Source organism: Artemia sp. Qi Xiang Cuo, chromosome 14, assembly GCF_049724085.1.
Source record: "Artemia sp. Qi Xiang Cuo chromosome 14, ASM4972408v1, whole genome shotgun sequence".
NCBI lineage: Eukaryota > Metazoa > Arthropoda > Branchiopoda > Anostraca > Artemiidae > Artemia > Artemia sp. Qi Xiang Cuo.
This window is the reverse complement of record NC_142807.1, coordinates 54,250,710-54,275,744: the sequence shown is the minus strand read 5'-3', so window position 1 is coordinate 54,275,744 and position 25,035 is coordinate 54,250,710. Positions and strand designations below refer to the sequence as shown.

The 25,035-nt window shown below is 35.8% G+C and overlaps 2 protein-coding genes across 2 annotated transcripts in view; one reads left to right on the top strand and one right to left on the bottom strand.

Annotated features, from left to right (window-relative positions):
* LOC148944632 (pre-mRNA splicing factor cwf19l1-like) overlaps positions 1-17,189 on the bottom strand; it is a 75,517-nt gene extending 58,328 nt beyond the window's left edge. The window contains exon 1 of the mRNA XM_089100550.1: positions 17,139-17,189. Coding sequence (XP_088956676.1) covers positions 17,139-17,146 — 8 coding nt within the window. The 5' untranslated portion in view covers positions 17,147-17,189. The remainder of the gene's footprint in view (positions 1-17,138) is intronic.
* Positions 17,190-17,293: 104 nt separating this feature from the next.
* The window catches only part of Uev1A (Ubiquitin-conjugating enzyme variant 1A), a 31,126-nt gene continuing 23,384 nt past the window's right edge, over positions 17,294-25,035 (top strand). Inside the window, exon 1 of the mRNA XM_089100498.1 lies at positions 17,294-17,427. Coding sequence (XP_088956624.1) covers positions 17,343-17,427 — 85 coding nt within the window. The 5' untranslated portion in view covers positions 17,294-17,342. The remainder of the gene's footprint in view (positions 17,428-25,035) is intronic.

The window sequence follows — 25,035 nt, the reverse complement described above, 5'->3', positions numbered from 1 at the left end:
TGGGTCCTTTTGAAGTTTCTACGACAACGCTTTCAATAAAAACTTTATATGCCCCCATGGCATAACTCACAACCCTTGCCCTGACAGCTGTGGGGGGGGGGGGGGTTGCCATCCTTAAAGACCTAATTTCCAAAACTTTCAACTACGTTGAATAAATCGTCTATTTAAATATTTTTATTGGATGTGTTGGGGAAATGATTGGCATGAGAGGGAGGTAGTGGCCCTCATATCACTATGGACTATTAAAAAGGGCAGTAGCCCTTTGAATTTCCAATCGAATGAGCCCTTTTTCAAGTTTCTACGACAAAGATTTCAATAAAAACCTTATATGCCCCCAGGGCATAACTTATAACCCTTGCCCTGAAGACTGTGGGGGGAGTGTAGTGCTCAAAGGTACAATTTCCTGAACTTCGAACTGCGTGGAACAAAAATGGCTATCTCAAAATTTTTATTGCATGTGTTTGGGGAAATGGTGGGCATGGAAGGGGCGTTAGTCGCTTTCCAATCACTTTCGATTATTAAAAAGGGCACTACCCATTTCAATTTCCAATCGAATGAGCCCTTTTTAAAGTTTCTATGACAACGTGTTCTACACAAACCTTATATGCCCCCTGGGCATAGTTTGCAACCCTTGCTCTGAGGGCTGTGGGGGGGGGGGGGTTGTCATCCACAAAGACCTGATTTATATAACTTAAAACAACGTGGAATAAAATGGCTACCTCAAAGTTTTGATTAGATGTGTTTGGGGAAATGGTGGGCGTGAGAGGGGGGTTAGTTGCCCTGCAATTACTTTCAACTATTAAAAAGGGCACTTGCCCTTTGAATTTCCAATCGGATGAACCTTTTTTGAAGTTTCTGCGACAACGCCTTCTAGAAAAAACCTTATATGCCCCCAGGGCATAACTTACAACCTTGGCCCTGAGGGCTGTGGGGGACTTTCCTCCTCAAAACATAATTTCTATGTGGAAATCAACCACGCTGAACAAAATGGCTATCTCGAAATTTTGATTGGATGTGTTTCGGGAAATGGTGGGTGTGGAAGGGGGGTTAGTTGCCTTCCAATCACTTTCGACTATTAAAAAGGGCACAAACCGCTCCAATTTCCTATTGAATGAGCCCGTTTTGAAGTTTCTACGACAACTTCTTAGATACGAAGTGCCCTGCTCTAAAGGGAAAAAAATAATAAATAATACATTGTGCCAACATCGTTCTTATATGCCCCCAGGGCATAATTTAAAACCCTTGCCGTGAGGGTTGTGGGGGAGTGTCCTCCTCAAAAACATATTTTCTCTCTGAAAATCAACTACGCTAAACAAAATGGCTATCTCAAAATTTGAATTGGATGTTTTTGGGGGAATGATGGGCGGGGGGGGGGGGCAAATTGCCCTCCAATCACTTTCGACTATTAATAAAGGCACTAGCCAATTTCCAATTTAATGAGCCATTTTCGAAATTTCTTTGTCAACTCCTTCGATACGAAGTGCCCTAGTATGAAAAAAAAAAAAATACATTGTGCCAACATTATTCTTTACTTGGGTACTGTGATTGCGCTGCCAGTGATTTTTACAAAAACTTTGTACATGAACGTTATATGCCTCAGGGCATAACTTATAATCCTTGCACTGAGGGCTCTGATGGGGTTATCATCCTAAAAGACCTAATCTAAAGAACTTTCAACAACGTTCAACAAAATGGATATCTCATCATTTTGATTGGATGTGTTTGGGAAAACGGTGGGCGTCAGAGGGGCGTTAGTCACTATCCAATCACTTTCAACTATTAAAAAAGGCACTAGCCCTTTCAATTTCCAATTGAATGAGCCCTTTTGAAGTTTCTTTGACAACGCTTTCAATAAAAACCCTGTATGCCCCCAGGGCATAACTTACAACCCTTGCTCTAAGGGCTGTTGAGGGAGGGGTTGTCATCCATAAAGACCTTATTTCCAAAACTTTCAACTACGTTGAATGGAATGACTATCTAAAAATTTTGATTGGATGTGTTTTGGGAAAAGGTAGGCGTGAGAGGGGGGTTAGTTGCCCTCAAATCACTTTCGACTATGAAAAAGGGCACTATTCCTTTGAATTTCAAATCAAATGAGCCCTTTTTCAAGTTTCTACAACAAAGATTTCAATAAAAACCTTATATGCCCCTAGGGCATAACTTATAACCCTTACCCTGAAGACTGTGGGGGAAGTGTCCTGCTCGAAGGTATAATTTCCTGAACTTTGACCATCGTGGGACAAATTGGCTATCTCAAAATTTTTATTGGATGTGTTTGGGGACATGGTGGGCATGGAAGGGGTGTTAGTTGCCTTCCAACTTTCGACTAGTTGCCTTGCCTTTTGACTATTGAAAAGGGCACTAGCCCTTTCAATTTTCAATCGAATGAGCCCTTTTTGAAGTTTCTACAACAACACGTTTTATAAAAACCTTATATGCCCTCAGGGCATAACTTACAACCCTTGCCCCGAGGGTTGTGGGGAAGTGTCCTCCCCAAAAACATATTTTCTATATGGAAATCAACTATGCTGAACAAAATGGCTATCTCAAAATTTTGATTGGATGTGTTTGGGGTTTGATGGGCGTGGGGGGGGGGGGCTAGTTGCCCTCCAATCACTTTCGACTATTAAAAAGGGCAGTAGACCTTTGAATTTCCAATCGAATGAGCCTTTTTTTGAAGTTTCTACGACAACGCCTTCTATAAAAACCTTATATGACCCCAGGGCATAACTTACAACCCTTGCTCTGAAGACTGTGGGGGAGTGTCCTCCTCAAAAACATAAAATTTTGATTGGATTTGTTTCGGGAGATGGTGGTTCTACGACAACGCTTTTTATAAAAACCTTATCTGACCCCAGGGCATAACTTATAACCCTTACCCCGAAGACTGTGGGGGAAGTGTCCTGCTCAAAGGTATAATTTCCTGAACTTTGACCATCTTGGGACAAATTTGCTATCTCAAAATTTTTATTGGATGTGTTTGGAGAAATGGTGGGCGTGGAAGGGGTGTTAGTTGCCTTCCAATCACTTTCGACTATTGAAAAGGGCATTAGCCATTTCAATTTCCAATCGAATGAGCCATTTTTGAAGTTTCTGCGACAACACGTTCTACAAAAACCTTATATGCCCTCAGGGCATAACTTACAACCCTTGCCCCGGGGGTTGTGGGGGAGTGTCCTCCCCAAAAACATATTTTCTATCTGGAAATCCACTATGCTGAACAAAATGGTTACCTCAAAATTTTGATCTGATGTGTTTGGGGGAATAATGGGCGTTGGGGGGGGGGCTAAAAACTGATTTTCTGGTTATGTTTCAAAATACATTTTAATGGATCTATTGCTGGGTTGTCTATTTTATATTTGCGGATTAATGCTGAATTTCGAGTCCGCAGGGGTAAATGAAGTAAAATTTTTCCAAATTTAAAATATACTGAATGGAGTTAATGTTTATCTTTACTTAAATTAACTTAGGTCTTCCCACGCCGGCTGCCGCATAAGGCGACAACAGTGTCTCTCTATGACAATCTCTCTTGTGCTTTTGACTGAAGTCCTTCAAGCAACGATCTCAAAAGTGCAGCCTTCTCAAGGCATTTTCCCAGTGTTGTCGTCTGTTGCCCACATCTTCTGATGCCAGAAGGAACCCAACACCACACATCGTGGGGTAGGCGGCCCTCACCCATCCGCACCATGTGACCCCAATATCACCATCGGTTAGTCACAATTCTATCGATCACGAGCGGCTGCTTTGTATTTTCACGTATAGAGGCGTTGGTGGGCTTATCAGTCCACTGGAAACCAAGGATACACAGAAGACAGATGTTTTCAAAACCCTGGATTCGCTTTTGCAGCTGCTTATTCAGCGCCCAAGATTCACAGCCGTACATTAGTACAAAGAGGACGTTACTATTGAAAAGCTGGAGCTTGAGCTGTAGGGAGTATGCTGAATTCCTCCACACATTTCTTAGTTTATTGAAGGCGCTTCCTGTGCATGTAAACCATGTGGTAATTTCTTGCTCAAGGCTACCATCATACTTAATGACACTACCAAGGTACTTGAACTCTTCAACCTCCTCTAGTACATCAGATCAGATTTTAAGCAGTGGGGCAGGTAGGGTATTGATGCTGTTTCAGATGACTTTTGTTTTCCGTGTACTGATTGACAGACCAACTTGCCCAGTGATACTGGAAAGTATAGCTATATTATTCTGTAGTTCCTCTCTTAAATCAGATAGGAGGGTTATATCATCAGCAAAATTGTCGTCATAGAATGTGTGGTTTAGGTTCAGCTGAATTCCACCTCTGAAGTTAAATTTTCAAACTACATAGTCAATGAGAACAGCAAACAACATTGGGAAGAGGATACATCCTTGGCGGACACCAGACTTCACACTGAACCATTTGGTAGGGTCCCCATCATCAGTCCGTACAGCCTGATAATCATAAAAAAACATTTTTGTCAGGGAATCCATAATACCAAAGTATTTTCCATAGTGAGTCTCTGTGGACCAAATCAAACGCTTTCTTCTTCTTCTTCTTCTATTTAACAGCAGGCGGGCTTTTCAGTAAAAGTCAATTCAAAAAGTCAATGAAGGCAATCTTCTTCTTCTTCTATTTAACAGCAGGCAGGCTTTTCAGTAAAACTATTTAGCCCTTTTCCTTTTGCTTCACTCTGTGGGCTGCAGAGCTACTGGCTTGATTGCCTCATATTTATTAGATATATTCAGATATCTTTCAGCAGATCTTTTGACTCTAGGAGTTCAAATATAAGATGATAGGTGTCAATTTCTATGCTCTGTGTGCAGGTATAGTTGGCTAGGCTCTTGGCTGATAGTGGGATTTTGTGGTGTTTGAAGTATTTTAAGAGTTTACAAAGCAAGGTATGTTGTGCAGACGTCAGCATATTACATTCAAATAGGCAATGGTCAATTGTTTCATTATTCATATTACAATGCCTGCAAAGAGGGGACAGGGGAATTGAACCACTTGAATTAGAAAGCTTATATGAGAATGCAAGCAAATTTAGTCCATTTGTTCCAGAACGAATTCTATGATAAATTTTTAGAAAAATACTTATTGGGAAAGGGGGAAAGGATAGCATTGATCTTATTAAAATTAATTTCTAATAGCCTCACTCGGTAATTATCTCTAATTGGGATAGGTCTCCCACTTGTCTGGTCAATATTTATAGCATTTTTTACTATTTCATCAACCTGATGATTACCACTTTTGCCAGAGTGGCTAGGAATGTACTGAAAGTAAGTTTTTATGCCACTTGAAGCAAGATTATCAATAATACTGTGACAATGATAAGTGTCAATGTCCAACTTATATTGAGGAGCTGAGGCCAGCAACTCAAGGCTTGATAAAGAGTCGGAATAGATGATAATATTTTTCAAATTTTCAATCAAAGGTTGGTTTTGCTTAAGGTGTTCTAATGCCATGATTATGGCATTTAACTCAGCAAACATTATAGATAAATTATTAAATAATCTCTCGCCCATTGCAATTTTCAGGTGAGGAAGGAAAACACCACTTACAACCTTCTCATTCATTTTTGACCCATCAACAAATTTTTGGAAGTGATTTTTATAGGTAATTGCATTAAGTTCTGCAAATTTTTTCTGGACAATGGGGGTTAAATCTTTAAATCTTTTCAAAAGCAATGGGGGTTAAATCTTTATTCCATTTTGAAAATTCAGCATTTATTATGGGAAATGACCAATTCCATGGAGGGGATTGGGGGAAAGTAGGTGCAATTGACTTTGCTGGTACAGGGAGCTTCTTTTGAATATTGGCATACTCATCTGCAATACCTCTATACATGGCTGGATTTCTTAACCAATTATGTAATGTGTGTGAGCTATTTGATTCAATTTTTGTAAGATGTTTTATCAAGAGAAAGCTACGTCTCTCCCTTATTGTTGTTAATCCACACTCCATAAGCATAAACTTGGTGCTTGTGGGTTTCCTAAGACCAAATATGAGACGTATTATATCATTTTGTGTTGTTTCAATTTTTAACATCTGGGTCTTTGCACATGCACCATAGACAATGAGCCCATAGTCAATATGGGGTCTTATATGTGATTTATAAAACTGGAGTAAGGTTTTCTCCTTACAACCCCAGGGTGTGGAAAGAAGTCTTTTTAGTATATTTGCTTTTCTATAACATTTTGTTATTGTGTTTGAAATGTGGAGGTGGAAATTAAGTTTTTGGTCAAGCATGAGACCTAGCTAATTAATATTATTATCTTCTGGAATAGTTGTTTTATTTAGAGTTAGTTTTGCATTAACATGGTTTCGCTTCCGGTAAAACTGGATTATTTTTGACTTGGTGGGTGCAATGGGTAAATCTGAATGTTGAGAGAATTTTTCAAACAGGAAAAGTGACTATTGCAGTTTTGACTTTGCTGTCTGAAAGGTGTTGCCAGATGACCATAGCACCAGATCATCAGCATATTGTAGATTCGTGTGGGGTAGGTTCATGTTCCAGAGATATAGGGCAAAAAGGAGGCAACTGAGGACTGCTCCCTGAGGTAGGCCTTTGGATATTGTCTTTTGGGGTGAAGAGGCTGAACCAACACAAACAATGAAACTTCGCACTTCTATGAAGGATTTAATAAAGGATACTAGCTTAGGAGGTACTCCAAAGTTTGCAAGTTTATTTAAAAGGATTTGGTGGTTCACATTGTCATAAGCTCCTTCAAAATCTAGGAAAGCTACCACTAGGATATTATTTTTTGAGAAAAATTCACTTATTGCATTTGTTAGCAAAATGAAAGCATGTGTTGAGGAGTGGTATTTCCTGAATCCAGTTTGAGTGTGTGGGATCATGTTATTTTTCTCAACAAGCCAGAGGAGTCTGACAAATCATTTTCTCCATTATTTTCCCCATCACAGGAGTAATCATTATTGGCCTATAAGACTCAGGGTTATCTTTTGGTTTATTTTTCTTTAGGATTGGTAGGAGGGATGAACATTTCCATATATTGGGGAACCTAGAAGATTCCCAAGTGTGATTATAACAATTTAGCAGTTCTTGTTTGTATGAAGGTGTGAGATTCTTTATCCATGTAGGGTGTATATTGTCATAGCTACTGCTAGTTTTGGACCTAATATGATGTATTACATTATTCAATTCCTGGATTGAAAATGGATTAGTTATGTACTAGGATCCTGGGCGTGGTTGGTAACTAGGGTTCATAGGAATTGTGGATAGTTTGCTTTGATTATTTGATGTTAGCTTATTAAAAAAAAGAGTTGCAAATAGGTTAGCCTTTTCATTATCATTGTCATAATGGGTATTATTATGTATAAGCTCATACAGGAGTGGGTTGAGAGAAGTCTTTTTCCCACATATGTGGCTTATGACTTTATGTATAATTGGCTCATGCGTTTCTCTGGAGAGATTATTTGCAAAAATATTCCAGTATTTATATTTAGCATCTATTATAGTCCTTTTTAGATTAGATTCTGCTTGTAATTTTTTAAATATGTAGTAGGTGTTGTTTTTTTTTTTATGAATTCTGTTCTAGCTGCCTTTTTTATCCTCCATTTATTTAGTCACTCATTTTTCCACCATGCTTTAGGAATTTGTTTAGGGAATATTTTCTTAGATGTTGTCCTGGGGATAGCATGATTAGCTGTATTTATTAGTAAAGATGTCAACGCTTCAGCATGTGTGTCAACTGTTGTGTTAGAAATGCATGAACTTTGGGTGAAACTTGTATTTTCATCATTTAGCTTATTTTGGAAAATAGACCAATTTGCTTTAGTGTTGATATATTTGGATGTATGAGATAAAGTTTCAGCAGGTTCATTTAGGGAGCAAACAATAGCAAAGTGGTCTCTACATAGACTATCAATTTTATTTATGTAAATTTTGTTCAAAAAATTTAAAGACACAATTTGTAGGTCAATTGTAGAGAAATTGCCACTTTTGGGGTTGAAATAAGTATTCAGGTTTGGAGGGGTAGCAACAGCTAATTCATTATTATTTGAAGTCATAAGCTCAATAAATTTACCAGCTTTATTTGCTGGTTTATTCCCCCAAAAAAGACTGTGGGCATTGAAATCACCACAAATAATGACATTTTTTAACATATTAGAATTATTTATATAATTAAAGAAATCCTTGGCATCTGTAGTTTGGCCATTAGGGTTATAAAAGCTTATTATGTAGGTTTTTAAATTATTCAGCCAAACACTAATACCAATTACATCAACATCATTTTCAAAATCTGGAAAATTAATGCCACAAAATTTTATAATATTATTAAATAATAAATCTGCACAATCTCCTTTTCTATCTGAAGATCTATCCTTTCTCAGGATATTATATCACAGATACTTAATTTTTTGATTTTGGGTTAAATGAGTTTCCTGGAGGCAAGCAATATTAATGGATTTATTATTCATAAATGATATTAGTTCATTCAGCTTATTTTCTGTGAGTGATCTTACATTCCATTGGAGCATTGATAAATGTTGGGTTGTTGATTTATTCTTCATATGTCTGAGTATCATTGTTCAGCTTTGTTAAAAGTAAAGCAAGATCTTTATTTGCTTGAATGAGCATATCATCAGGGATGTAGATTTTTGCCGATTCTGCAATGATTTTTTTTTTCTGTAGTTGATGTATGTTCATGGCCTGAACTGCATTACAGTTTAGAATGAATATTTATTTGGGGATTGCATTTTTGGTATTGCATCCTGTTTGTTGGTTAAGGGATTGATTCCTGGTAGTGTTTCTGGTTTGTTTCTTCTTGGGAGGGAGGGCCAGGCTGGCCTCATCTCACCAGACAAGGAGGCTTGTTGGCTTGGTGATTCCTTCTGATAGGGATTTGAGCTAGGGGGCTTAGAAGATGGTGTTTTATATGGGGTACTTGATGCATTGGGGGCATTTGACTTGGGGGTTTTGTTTGGTGTCATTACAGGCTTTATTTGGTATTGTTGGGCAGCATTTGCTTCCATTGCTGCAAAGGGGTATGGGATGGCCTTTTCTGTTGATATTTGGAGTGTTAGAGCTCTTTTCTTGTATGCAGGGCATAATGATTTATTTGTAGATTCATGTGGGCCTTTGCAATTGATGCATGTAGGCTGAGTGTTGTTGCAAGTTGTCAGCTCTTTAGGATGGAAAGATTTACAATTACTACACTCTTGGTGAATTTCATTGCATTTGTTTGTCGTGTGTCCCAGTTTGAAACACTTCTGACACTGAATAGGCTTAGATTTGTATTCCTTGTGTGGTTTGATTTGCCCAAATAGGAATAATTTTTCTGGGATATCAATTTTATCCTTCAGTGTGAATAAGAAGGATCTACTAGTTTTTAGGCCATTAGAGTTAGGTTTTCCAAGTTGGGTAACATCCTCAACAGGGATTGTGTTTCCAGCCCTATCTGAAAGGCCTTCTTTTAACTCCTGAGTAGATATCTCTGGGGGAACATTATAAACTACTATTTTTGTTGGTGATTGTTTTGGGTTCCAATTAGATGCAATAATTGGGGTATTCAGAAGGGATTTAAGGTTAATTATTGTATCTGCTGATTTCTGATCTTCTACAGCTATTAGCAGAGATCCATCACGGTTAATGTTAAGAGAGAACATTGATTTTAGCAATTTAAAAATTGCAACTATTATTGCAGTGATCATTTTTATTTCAAAGGGGGTATTGGGAGTAATTTTAAGGTAAATTCCTAAGTTTTTGGAGGGAGGATCTTGGGCAGGGAGAGGGGAAATGCTTTTAATTGGGGCGATTTTTTTCCTTTTTTTAGAACTTCTAGAGAGGACCTCTTGAAACCTATTATCATCATTTATGGTTACATTAGCCCCTACACTTATCATTGTCCTATTCTCCGAATTGGAGCTATCATTAGAACTTTGAGATAGGGTGCTTGACTAGCCAGGATGGGTATCTTTCACTATGACACTTTCACTGGAATTTGATTTGGGATCTGGGGGGACTTTTTTTTGGAGGACTTCTAATCATTGCCTATTGGAAAAAGCTTTAAACACAAAAAACAAGAAGGGAAAATAGATGATATCAAACCGTCTGCACTATACTATGGGGAGGATAAACACCAAAGTATAGCCCTGAGGATGATTTGAGCAGAATTGGTTTAGTACAACTGCTGATTAGAAGAGATAATAATCACAAGAAAATATATTTCGATTTTCTTATAAGGTTGCTGTTGTGTAATTTAAATTTGCAGAATGAAAGGCAACAATAATCTCAGTCTGTCATTCATTTGCTTCTTCTATGAGCAGGATACCCTCAAACTGAATATCACAACAGCACACAATGTCTTTGGTCAAAACCCATGTTTATCTGCTTGTGAAAAAACCTTCCAAAATGGTGCTGTGCATAGAAAATGTGTTGGAGAGGGTTAAACAGGGCTATTAATTCCACCATCATCCAACAAAACTGATTGCCAACCTTGAATTTCTTTTAATGAAAGGTAGAATTTTTAAAAGGGTAATGTGAGTATTTTTTTTTTTTTAAGAGTAAAGGGAGTAATGTTCATGAGAATTGTCTGGATACCATTTTGGTTTTCAAATAACTACTGGAATATTCTACAATATAGATATGTCCAGATACCATAAATTATTGTTTCAAAGGATTAGTTCATATCAAGAGTGAGTAATTAAGATATCAACAAAATGGGAAAATTTTGTGACTAATTTTCAGTTTTTTTTTTTCACTCTTCTGCTTTCTGTCTTAATTTTCCAATCTTTTAAGATTCACTAAACAAAAAACCAAGATTGCCCCCCCCCCCCCCCCCAATGACACATCTTGTGGGGAACCACTTAAAAAAAATGAAACATTTTATTTTATTTTAAGGCAACATTTAGATGGCCCAGAAAAAGTTTACTGTAAGACATGAAAATATTTTTCACCTAAACAACAGAAAAGAACAATATCCTATCAGTGCAGTTTCTCACATTTTTATCTGACTATCCTAGTCTTTAATTATATTTGGCCAGGTTTTTAGTCCTAAATTATTTTCACTATAATTAATGTTGCCATATTTAATTTTGTGGTCAATTAAATGTTGTTGTTTTTTAGACACAAAAAGGGAATTTTACATCTCAAGGCATATAATAGTTCATTTTCAACATAAATATTATCTCAAAGGCTCAAAAATATATATCGAGGAAAATACTTGACCCAGAAACTAAGAAAGAACTAGGGCAGAGCATACACTGCTCTTAAACAGGCAAGTTTTTACTCACACCTATTGATGACATTTTCTTTTCAGATGGATGAAGAGAATACTTGGCCAGAAAAATGTTCTTCAAGTGCTGTGAATGTCCAGTGGAAATTATCCATCTGTTTACAGCACAAATGACACTGTTTTTGACAAAAACCACATCTTCATACACAAGATGATATAACCCACAAATGAAGTCATATATTAAGACGACTTAAGAGCAAAGATAATGAAGTATTTGGAGGTCTAAACATTATTACCATTTGCAGCCTAATGAAATTGCCTCCCATAAAAGGAGCAAAAGTATTTGTTCAAGGTTCTTGGTTTGTGCCAGCAACACATGTGTGAAAACTGTTAGCAATTATTATCACAAAATAAAAGATGAAGATTTCAACAGTGATTTTGTAATTGAAAAAGCAATTTGCATATATCCTAAGAGAGACCAAGCAAAAACCTTCAATAGTACTGTTCTCAGGAAGCTTGATCCTAATAGTGCTAAAGCTATAAAAATAAAGGCACAAGATCCACTGTTTAACAAACTGCATCTTCATCTAAAAAATTATATACAATATATAACACACTTAAAAAACCTAAAACCTGGCTCAATATTATAGCATTGGACATGCAAAAACCTTTTGATTTAATTAGCCAAAGTACATTGGTAGGAAAACTATTCAATGAATTTCAAGTTGACTTCATTTTTAATAAGAATAATTGCATATTCCCCCCTCTAACAGAACAAAAGTTGTCAAATACCTTAATGTATATTCTGATACTCTCCCAATTTACAATGGTGAGCTCCATGTTTCAAAAATAAAAAAAAAAGCCCAGTGGATATCCTTGAACAAATACTATATCAAGCTGTTACTAATCATATGACAGTCAATCTTTTAAAATCATCAATTTTAACAACTAATTTCCTTAAGACTCCTCTGTCTTTTACCTAAATAATCCCACATGAAATATCAGTTAGTATAATGAAATTACTAGGTGTTACCATCTCAAGGAACTTTGATCAGAATTATCATATTAATGACATTTTAAAACGTGTAAATACTATATTTTCTCTCCTTAAATTCCTTACAAAGAATTAAATGTCCTAACACACATTGTTTGACAATTTTCCTTCTATTTGTAGACCTATACCCAATCCTTGAGTATACCTCTCTTGTTTGGTATTCTTGTATCTCTAATGAATTATCTGAAAGAATAGAACTTTAACCTTCCTGAAATCCAATAGATTGATGGATCTGGTTTTTGTACCCAAGATTCTCCTTTTTTGTCTGCCTTCTCTGATAATTCTTTCTGCAAAACAACATCACAACCAACTTGTTTCAGAGAAGGTCAAGCCTCAAACACTCTTGATCTGGTTATTCTCAGTAACCCTAAACTTATTATTAAGAATGTAATAGCCACACATGTTGGCAATAGCAATAATGTAGTAATTATTTTGGAGTTATGTCTGCCTACCAAACAACCTTCTTATAAACAATAAAATATGTAAAGTAGAAACTAGTCTCTGAAAAACTTGCCAATGTCAACTGGAAAAAGTTTATTACTGACAATATTGATGAGAGTTGGTCAAGTGTAAAAACAGCAATTCTTCATGCTGAAAAGTCTTGCACCAGAATTTTTCAGGCAAAAAGTTTACCTTTTTTAACTACCAAAGTAAGCAAGCCTATCAACTGAAAACACCAAGCACAGATTTGCTATAGAAAAAATAAGACATAAAATTATCAACTTTTCAAATACTTTTGTAATCAGACAACCAACCAAATAAAAGAGTTGAAGAGAAGGTTTGAGGAAAAATTGGATGCAGATGTTAAGGATAACCCAAAATCTTTCTGGCATTATGTCACTCATAAATTTAACAGCAGAGGCACAGTCCCAGATATACTGCACAGTAGTCAATCAGTTGCTGATCCTGAGCTGAAAGTATATATTTTCAACCAACATTTCTCATTTGTTTTACTCTCCAATTCCAGTATTGTTTATCCCACACCTCCTTTATATGATGCATTATGTAAAATAGAACCAATTCTGATTACTGATGCATTGGTTCTAAATGAACTTGCATCCCTCAAACTGAATAAATCCACTGGTCCAAATTACATTCACCCCCATATCTTACATGAAAGTTGTAGTTTTGTGTCAACCTCTTTCCCTGTTGTTCAAGTTAACACCAAATCTTTCTGGACTACCTCTGGATTCGAAAACCGCACATATCATTCTTATATTTAAAAAAGGTAGAAAGGACCTTGCTGAAAATTATTGACCCATTAGCATGACATCAGCAGTTCTTACAAGTTCTTGAAAGAATAATCCATTCTGCAGTTGTTAAACACCTTGAAGCAAATAATGTTTTACACAGTTCACAACATGGTTTTCATTTAGGAAGATCTGTTGACACCAATTTCTTTGAATCATATGATCACATCACCAGGTTATGGGGGTACTTGCTGTCATGATTCTGCTTGACTTTTCTAAAGCTTTTGACAAAGTTTGTCACAAGGGACTTATAATTAAACTACATGCAATCAAGTTTGAAGAGAAATCCCTGCTGAGGATCCTTGATTTTCTTTGTCTGAGTTTTCAATGTGTTCAGTTATTTGACAACTCTGGTAATTGTATTCTTTCTTCCTCTGTGTATGTTCTGAGTGGAGTTCCTCAGGAAAGTGTTTTGGGTCCTAAATTATTTAATATCTTAATCAATGATGCTCCTTCCAATATCAGCAGTAATTCAACCCTTTATGCAGATGACCTAAAGCTTCATGGACCAGCCTTGTCAAGAGAGAGAGAGTGTGAAGATCATGCCCTTCTACAAGATAATCTTCAACTGCTGGGTCAATGGGCTGAGGCCTGGCTTCTTGAATTCAATGTTGCCAAGAGCCATATCACTCACTTTGGCAAACTGAATCCTTGTTGCTCTTATTTTTTTCTTAGGCCACCCACTCTCCTCTGTAAATAATATGCAGGACCTTGGTGTCACTTTTGACAATGAAATTAAATTCAGCACTTATACTAAAAGGTCTGCTGCCAGGGCTAGTTTAACTATGGGACTGATTAAGTGTCCTATTTTGACTTGTTCCCCTAAAATCATCAGTATTCTATATAAGGGCCTTACACATCCTAAGCTTTAAGTTGGAATGTCTCTTATCTCCCCATATTTTAAAACAGACATAAAAGTTCTTGAAGATGTGTATAGACATGCCACCAAAGTGATATCTGGCATGGGGGAGCTTTGCTATCCTGTAAGATTGTCAAAGCTGAATTTCTCTACACTTGTTTACAGGAGAAATAGGGGGGATTCCATTTTAGTATACACTTTTATTGAGGGCTAAGACTCTTCCAGCATCCTACCCTACTTTTGGTTCAACTCAAAAACTAGAGGTCATCACCTGAAACTTGTCAAGCAGTCTACAATATCTAGAGTCTGTACTTGATTCTTTTTATCATGAATTGTCAACAGTTGAAATAAACTATCTAATGAAACAGTTACTGCTGAATTTGTTGATGTTTTCAAATGAAGGCTGGATGCTGTGTGGTCCTCCAGAGACTGTAAAGCTCAATTGGGATACTACTGATCATGGAACAGCCCCTGGTCACTAAAGAACTTTGTATATAACTCGAGTCATCACTCTGGAGCTCTACATGGAGAAATCCCTAGATTGAGCACCCATATAGGGGAGGAGGAGCATAGGGCAGCTCCAGCCCCCCCCTGACTGAATGATGCTGCCTTATATTCAAAACTTTTGTTTTGTTTTTTTATTATACAGCATTAGAAGTGCCAATAAGACCAGCTAAGCCCCCCCCCCCCTAAAATTCAGCTTATGGATGCCAATATAATAGAGGAAAAGGTGCATAAGGATTATTTTTAATCACAGCAAAGTCCAATATATCTCCCTTCTTTGGAGAGATAATCATGTGCATAGTGAATATGTTAAATAAGTGAGTCCTCTCCCTTTTTACTTTATAATTTTTTAATGTTTATTTTGCAATTTCTGAGCTTTCATTTATAGCTTTTTTCAAAAATAAATTATGTTTTGTATGTTAAGTCACAAGAATAAATCGTCTTAGTGTTTCTATTTATTTTATTAGGCTACCTTTTAAATCATTGATTTTTAGTTTTTTACAACATTTTTGACATTCTGATAGTTTTTTTTTACTTTTATTTGCTTGTTTTTGTGTATGTTTGTTCTTTTTTAATTTAAAGTACAAATCAGGCCCATCTGGGCTTGAAGTATGCTAGCCATTTTTCAGAAATAAGAAATCTTACCAAGTCATCAAAAGTCACTGCCCTTTGGAAGGAAAGAAATAAAGCTAGACACTTCAAAATTTTCCTTCAAAATCTATTCTTGAAAGTTAAAATTTATTCAACTTTTTCTACAAAGTTCAACCAATAGCTGAAGATGTGTGGAAAATTTCAAATATACAACATACAAATTAGTTTCTAAAAATATAATTGTGTATACTTTTTTAAATATATAGCTTGGTAAAAGAAACAAAAAATAGTTTCATATACTATTAAAGGAAAAAATGCTTAAAAAGATGGTTTCCTCAGCTCCATGTCTAAGTATTTCAGTTACTTTCTATGAAAAATGCTATTAAGTCAAAAAGATGAAATCCTTGAGTGAGTGGGACAAACTTTATAGTTTGTACTTTCATGACAAACTTTATTAACTTTATTGACACCATGGGAGCCCTGTATTATTTTCTATAAGATTACAAAAACTATTCTGAGTAGAATTTCACCAGCATAAGTTGTCCTTGCAACCTATCATATTTATATGCTACTATTCTTCTTCAAAACAATTATCTGTGATTTAATTTGTCCATTTTTCAGAAGCTTCACTCAAACTTTAAGACCAAAATTAGGCTAGGTTATGTTTCCCAAGATCAAATATATACTAAAATGCACACTTGGGTAAAGTTCTACAAAATCATATTATTGAGTTAGGAATAAAGTGAATACACCATTTGATGCCTTTTTTTATGCTGATTACAAATATAATAATAATTGCAATCAGAAATAGATTTCAGCCCCCCCCCCCCATATATAGGCTATACCTAACCTAACCCTGAACTGGCATTGATAGGGGGGGGGGCTGAAATTCATTTCTGATAGCAATGATTATTATATTCATAATCAGCATAAAAAAGGCATTGAATGGTGTATTCACTTTTGTCCTAACTCAATAATATGATTTTGTAGAACTTTAACCATACTTGTACCTAAAAATTACCTTAAATTGCATTGTCTAGCAAAATAAGGAAAGATAAGCTTTGATAGCCTAATTAACTAGGCCTATAAGCACATTTACATTTTTTAGAATTCTTTGACTGGCAGTTTCTGCATCATAAAGGGTATTGACCATGTGTCTTGGGAAGATTTCTTTGAGTTTGGTCATTATCCATCTACGCGGCAGAACTCTTTAAAATTGTACCAGCCAAGGGTATCAAGGAAAGTTGGACCGAGTTCCTTTGTAAATTGTTCAGTAAAATCATGGAACATGTTGCCTGACCAAGCAGTTCTGGTGAATGATGTTGCAGCTTTCAAAACAGCATTAGTTGAGACCTCTTTTTATGAAAGGCAGTACCTAGGACTGTGAAGTGTATATTTGTTGTAGGGTAGCCTATCTTTGTTTTTTTTATTAGGAAGTTTATATTTTTGTTGTTTATAAGTGTTGCTCATGGCATTTAATTTGTACTGTATGAGACAAGCCTATGGCTTATTCCATTTCTGATTAATAAAAATTAACTGATGTGTTAGTAATGTGGGCTAGGCCTAGTCCAAAGGAAAGAAGGACTAAACTTTTTGACAATGATTCAAATTTAAAGTAGATGGGTCCTATTCTTCTCCTTTTAATACCCAGGAACAAAGCAAATATTGAGATTCTTCTTCTCTTCAGAGATTTTTTAAATTACCTACATCTTCATGCTTAAGTTCCGCTTAACCACGTTTCAATTATTTTAATTGAAATGCCAAATTATTTTAAAACCTAACCTGATTGGTAATTTTCTAAAATTTATATTTACCTTCTGGTTAAATATTGTTCAAATAAGGAAAAATTAAATTTATATTACATTAGCTCCAACTTATTCGATTATTTAACAAATTCATAATACTTTAATTATGTATTCTAAAAATCATTTTTATTCTTGCGCCAGTGCTTCGATCACTAAAACGGTTGAAATGAACAGCTCCATGGGTTCTGCAGGTTTTCAAATCTACCTTAAATTATCTTTGGTTTTTTTTTAGTTAACAATGTGAAAACTCAGCTGTTAGTCTCAAATCTTATGTGGGGAAATATTAAGATCAGAGCAATGGATTGTGTTTTATGCTTCACTGAATAGTCAGGTCCTTAGGCTAGGCCTAGTTTGCCAATGACACAGACATAGCCTAACAAAATTTCTGCTTTATTTTGAAATTTTATTTATTAGGTTTTTATATTCTCTGTCAAGATAACTGTTTCTTTTATAATTTTATTTAGTTTGTATGTAGGCTAAGCCTAGTCTAAGGCTAGCCTATGTGTTGCCCAATTAGGGGAAGGGGGCTGGTTGATATTTACTAAGGTAGGTTAATGATTAGTATATCTGGGACCAGGAAAAAAATTCAGTATATAGGTTCATTGCTTAGCTATTTTAGAAAGTAGTTGAGTTAAGTGAATGAAACTTTCAGGAATTGGACAAAATCCTGCATATGCCAGATTAATCATGGTAGTAGGGGTAAAGGTCAGTAAAAGTTTCTTGGTAAATTTTTACCAAATCATATTATTGACTTACAAATGAAGTGAATATACTATTTAATGCCTTTTTTATGCTGATTACAAATATAATTAGGCTAGGCTATCATTTCTGTCAAAAATAAATTTTAGCCCCCCCCCCCCTATATATGTTGGTAAATATTTACCAAATCATATTATTGAGTTTCAAATAAAGTGAAATATACCATTTGATGCCTTTTTTTTATGCTGATTACGAATATAACAACCATTTCTATTGGAAATGAATTTTATCCCCCCCCCCCTATATATGTAAATTCAGGATATATATTTGCACATATGGGGGTAGGGTTTAGGTTAGGGGAGAGGGCTGAAATTGATTTCTGATAGAAATGATTATTATATTTGTAATCAGCATAAAGAAAGGCATCAAATGGTGCATTCACTTTATTCCTAACTCAATAATATGATTTGGTAAATATTTATCTATATGTCAATTCAGGATATATATTTGCACATTTGGGGGTGGGGGTTAGGTAAGGGGGGGGCCTAAAATTCATTTCTGACAAAAATCATTATTATATTTGTAATCAGCATAAAAAAAGGCATCAAATAGTATATTCACTTTAGTTGTTACTCAGTAATATGATTTGGTAAAAATTTACCAGTTTCTCTTCAGAAGGAAACTTTATAGAACAAAAGAGAAAACATTTTTAGATTGCTCATTTTGGTACTCTTCAGAAATAGGCCTAAGCTACAGGATACACCAAAGAAAGGCTGCATTGAAATTTCAAAGCCAGTATTGATAGACAGGTTTCCTCTGCATAGTGAGATATTGCTCAGTCCATGACAAAAATTTAAGCTTTAGTTTTTGGGGGGTTTAGGGGGACTAAAAGGTAGCTAGGTTAGGAATGGTTAAATTAGATTAGGCTATGTATTTAATATATGATATTCTTTACCCCCCCCCCCCCTTAATGTGCAAATATATAGCCCCAATTTGTTCATAAACTATTATATTTCCATCCTATTTTGTTTTATTTCATTAGCATTAACCAAACTTCACTTCTTGGATATGTCCTGTGTTTCAGAATAGTACCCTCATTTTTATAGTAATCTCATATGGCCCTAAACTATTCAAAAAAAAAACTAACAAAACAATTATAAAATTCTTACTTCATACTATGCAGGAAGTATCACTGTTTTCATTGTTTTATCACTGAATCATTTTTATTGTTTTTCCCACTTTTGTCTGTTTTTGAATTAGTTTTCATCAATTACTATATTAGTCTTTTTATACTGAGCCTAAGGCTGTATGAGACCATGGGAGGAGGGCTGAGGACAAATTCTCAAAAATGCAAAGAAAACTATAAAATGAGCATAAATTAACAACAAAAAATATCTCTCTTTGTTCTATCATGTATCCTTCTGACTACCTTAAATCACAGCTTGGAGCAAATTTAAGGATTTTCCATCCTTGTAATACTCTGTTATGAATTCTGTAGGTTGTTTCCTACATTTGGGTTGAGGACTCAACAACTTCCCAGTTGTACAGGAACTCTTGCATTTGCCATTCTTTGTCAAAATTTTGCTTAAATGCACCTGTCAAATCAGTAGCCAATGTATCTTCAGAAAGTTGATTCCACAAGTTTATGACTTGCTGGCTAAAAAAATTACTTCTTTCTCAGATTGAGGAACATTTTGTGAAGATTATGTTGGAATACCCTCTTGTCACAGAATATTCTGGGGGGGGGGGGTAGGGTAAGGAGACCAGGAAGAATATTTTTGGAAATAATATTGTTTGCCATAATCATGTTGCCACATTTCCTCCAGTATGTGAGAGTAGGAAGCTTCATGTCACATAAACACTTTTTGTATGGCATTTGTTTAAAGCCTTGAACCATTTTGGTTGCTCTTCGTTGTACTCTTTCTAGTATTTCCTTGTCCTTCTTGAAGAAGAGTGACGCCAGAGACATTCAAATCTCTAGGCACAGGCAAACTAGTGTGTTTTAGAGCTTCATAAACACATGGGTATCTGCTGGAGATAGTTCTTTTCATTATTCCAAGAGATTGGAGGGCAGACAATGATACAGATTTTGCATTTGCACTGAACTTAAATTGACAATCAGCAATGACTCCAAGATCTATTTCTTCAGAGACTGTCAAAAGGGGGTTACCTTGAAGATGGTACTGCTAATGTATATTATGATTGCCAAAGTGTATTACATGGCATCTATCACTATTGAAAGAGTGAGCCCAAGTCCCAAGAATGTCAGTGTCTTTGTATAGATTGCAGGTCATGGGGTGTAGCTGCTTTACCAACAAGTTTCAAATCATCAGTCTAAAGAGTGAAGATGTTTCAGAGAACAGCTGCTGCTTATAGTTTGGTGATAAGGAATTCATGACAAGCCCTGTCAAATGCTTTTGAGAGGTCCAGGAGCACCATGTCAACAGGAAAATCTTTATCCAGTAATGATGCAACATACTCATATGTCTGTATTAGATTAGTATCAATGGATCTTAAAGATCTGAAGCCATGTTGAGTGGAAGTGAGAATGTTGTTAATTTCAAAGTGCCAAATTAGAGCTCTGTTGACAAGTGCCTTGAGCACCTTTACAACTGCAGAAGTGATGCTGATGGGACAGTAATTTTGTGCATAATCTTTGGGGCTTTTTTTGTGGATTGGTGTGATATATTATGTGTTCTAATCAAACAGTAGTTCTCCATTTTGTAGGGACAGCTAAAAGAGTCTAAACAGGGGAGAACTGAGAACTGAGAGCACTCCTTGAGGAACCTTGGGTCTATCCCATCTGATCCCTTGGACTTGTTAACATCAAGTTTATCAAGGCTAGCTAAGACCATTTCTTCAGTAATTGACACTTTAGGCATTGGATCAGATATGACAATTGATGGTGCTGCAGGGATAGTTGGACAAGATCAGATGGTGAAGGCAGAGGCAAACTTGGTATTCAATACATATGCTTTATCTAGTGGTGATAAGTGGGCTATGCCACTATATTTGAGGTCAGGAATTGTGTGACAGTTTTAGCTGATGAACTTTACCATAGTAGGGTGTTACATCTATAGCCTGGCACCCCAAGAAGAGGGCTATGGTTAATTCAGCCACTCTCCACCAACAACTTGAATGCAGCTACACTAGGATAAAGGTTTGCAGAGGTGATAAAGGTTTAGAATAGTGACTCCAGAAAGAGGCATGCTAGAGCAAAAAAAAGGGAAAATTTTAAATTGCTAATTGCACACATATTTATGTGGTTTTTGTTTGTGTTTTTGACATTCACAATGTGAATGACCCAAAAAGCTATTTATTTTGTTGTATATAAATATCGTAGTTTAAGGTTTATTATTTTAATATTTCTACTGAAGATGGTTGTTGTATATTTGATCAAAATATTGGACTTTTGTGCTTGTTTTTTTCACTCTCAAAATAAATGGATTTTAGCCCATCTTTTATATTATAATTTGGTGGGCAGGTTCAGTGGTGAAACTGAGACAAGCTAAGTTCAGTAAGTCTGCTAGTTGTCTATTTTTGGTAGTTTCTTCACCTTGCTCTGTTATCAGTTTTTGATAAACTGTTAATTATGGTCTTGATAAGAGACATACTGCTAAAATTTAGAAAACTCTCTAAACCTATAAACATAATGTCCTAGATTCTTATTGTCTGTTTATAAGAAATATTTCTTGTTGTGCTTGCTAATTTTGTAACACAATTCCAGCTGAAGATAAGGTGATGTAGTGTGTTTAGAACTAAAGAACTAGATCTACTGTTTAGGTCCTGTCTTCTATTCCAATTGTGCTTTTTTTCGTAATGACCATCAGCTGAAGTGCGTTCTTATAGGGAATTATTCTTTGAATTGTGTCATGCAAAGTTTTTATTTCAGTGTTGGGTCAATATATGCATTTGCTGGTTGGTTTGAAAGTAAATGGGCCACTTAATTGTACTAAATTCCTTGGTGACTCGGGACTTGGCATGGGGTAGTAATAAAGCTAGGTGCCCTTTTTCTGAATACTCCATATTATTTTTCTTTGAATTTCAAAGTCAGGGTCTGTGTTTACCTTATGTTACAGGGGCATCAATTCATGTTCCATGCTTTTAACAGGTTTCTTGCTTCTATTATCTGAAGCCTTCTAGCCATTGACAACTGATAGTCTTCCCTGATTTTTACCATTTTTTTCTTCTTTGGAGATCAAAAGAAGGATAGGGAAAATGAGAAATATATATGCCCTCTGGATATCCCTTTTTCTCTTATGCTGCTAGTTTTCTTTCAATGCTGCTATCTGCCCTTTTCAATGAAATTACCTAATTTGGGTAATTTCCACTATTAGAGTTGCAGGGTTTCCTAACCCATTTAAAAAAGAAGGATTTATACCAAGCAATCCTTTACAAATTACAAGATGATGGTGGAGGAGCTGTTAGATGCTAACCTGAAAACACTTATATCAGAAGAAGTCGAAGCCTCATGGCTAACTCTAAAAAAGACCTCGGTCAACACAACAGCAACTCTATAAGAAAATTAAAACAAATTTTCTTGTGAATTATTATCGCTTCTAATCAGCAGTTATACCAAACCAATCCTGCTCAACTCATCCTCAGGGCTATACTGTGGTGTTCTCCTCCCCATAGTATAGTGCAGACGGTTTGATATCATTCCTTTTTCCCTTCTTGCTTTAGTTTTGTTTTTCTCTGTTTAAAGATTTTTCAAATAGGCAATGTTTAGAAGTCCTCCAAAAAAAAATGTCCCCCCAGATCCCAAATCAAATTCCAGTGAATGTGCCATAGTGAAATATACCCATCTTGGCTGGTCAAGCACACTTTCTCAAAGTTCAAATGATAGCTCCGATTCGGAGAATAGGACAATGATAAGTGTAGGGGCTAATGTAACCATAAATGATGATAATGGGTTTCAAGAGGTCCTCTCTAGAAGTTCTAAAAAAGGAAAAAAATCTCCCCAATTTAAAGCATGTCCCCTCTCCCTGCCCAAGATCCTCCCTCCAAAAACTTAGGAATTTACCTTAAAATTAATCCCGCTACCCCCGTTGAAATAAAACTGATCACTGCAATAAGAGTTGGAATTTTTAAATTGCTAAAATCAATGTTCTCTCTTAACATTAACCGTGATGGATCTCTGCTACTAGCTGTAGAAGATCAGAAATCAGCAGATACAATAATTAACCTTAAATCCCTTCTGAATACCCCAATTATTGCATCTAATTGGAACCCAAAACAATCACCATCAAAAATAGTAGTTTATAATGTTCCCCCAGAGATATCTACTCAGGAGTTAAAAGAAGGCCTTTCAGATAGGGCTGGAAACACAATCCCAGTTGAGGATGTTACCCAACTTGGAAAACCCAACTCTAATGGCCTAAAAACTAGTAGATCCTTCTTATTCACACTGAAGGATAAAATTAATATCCCAGAAAAATTATTCCTATTTGGGCAAATCAAACCACACAAGGAATACAAACCTAAGCCTATTCAGTGTCAGAAGTGTTTCAAACTGGGACACACAACAAACAAATGCAATGAAATTCTCCAAGAGTGTAGTAATTGTAAATCTTTCCATCCTAAACAGCTGACAACTTGCAACAACACTCAGCCTACATGCATCAATTGCAAAGGCCCACATGAATCTACAAATAAATCATTATGCCCTGCATACAAGAAAAGAGCTCTAACACTCCAAATATCAACAGAGAAGGCAATCCCATACCCCTTTGCAGCAATGGAAGCAAATGCTGCCCAACAATACCAAATAAAGCCTGTAATGAAACCAACCAAAACCCCCAAGTCAAATGTCCCCAATGCATCAAGCACCCCATATAAAACACCATCTTCTAAGCCCCCTAGCTCAAATCCCTATCAGAAGGAATCACCAAGCCAACAAGCCTCCTTTTCCGGTGAGATGAGGCCAGCCTGGCCCTCCCTCCCAAGAAGAAACAAACCAGAAACACTACCAGGAATCAATCTATTAACCAACAAACAGGATGCACTACCAAAAATGCAATCCCCAAATATATGCTTATTCATTCTAAACTGTAATGCAGTTCAGGCCATGAACATACATCAACTACAGAAAACAAAAATTATTGCAGAATTGGCAAAAATTTACATCCCAGATGATATGCTCATTCAAGCAAAAAAAGATCTTGCTTTACTCTTAACAAAGCTGAACATTGATACACATTCATATGAAGAATAAATCCACAACACAACATTTATCAATACTCCAATGGAATGTAAGATCACTCACAGAAAATAAGCTAAATGAACTAACATCATTTATGAATAATAATTCAATTAATATTGCTTGCCTCCAAGAAACTCATTTAACCAAAAATCAACAAATTAAGTCTCTGGGATATACTATCCTGAGAAAGGATAGATCTTCAGAGAGAAAAGGAGGTGGTGTAGCTTTATTAGTTAATAATAATATAAAATTTTGTGGCATCAATTTTCCAGATTTTGAAAATGATGTTGATGTAATTGGTATAAGTGTTTGGCTGAATAATTTAAAAACCTACATAATAAGCTTTTATAACCCTAATGGCCAAATTACAGATGCCAAGGATTTCTTTAATTATATAAATAATTCTAATATGTTAAAAAATATCATTATTTGTGGAGATTTCAATGCCCACAGCCTTTTGTGGGGGAATAAACCAGCAAATAAAGCTGGTAACTTTATTGAGCATATGACTTCAAATAATAGTGAATTAGTTGTTGCTACCCCTCCAAACCTGAATACTTATTTTAACCCCAAAACTGGCAGTTTCTCCACAATTGACCTACAAATTGTGTCTTTAAATTTTTTGAACAAAATTTACATAAATAAAATTGATAGTCTATGTACAGACCACTTTGCTATAGTTTGCTCCCTAAATGAACCTGCTAAAACTTTATCTCATACATCCAAATATATCAACACTAAAGCAAATTGGTCTATTTTCCAAAATAAGCTAAATGATGAAATTACAAGTTTCACCCAAAGTTCATGCATTTCTAAGACAACAGTTGACACACATGCTGAAGCATTGACATCTTTATTAATAAATACAGCTAATCATGCTATCCTCAGGACAACACCT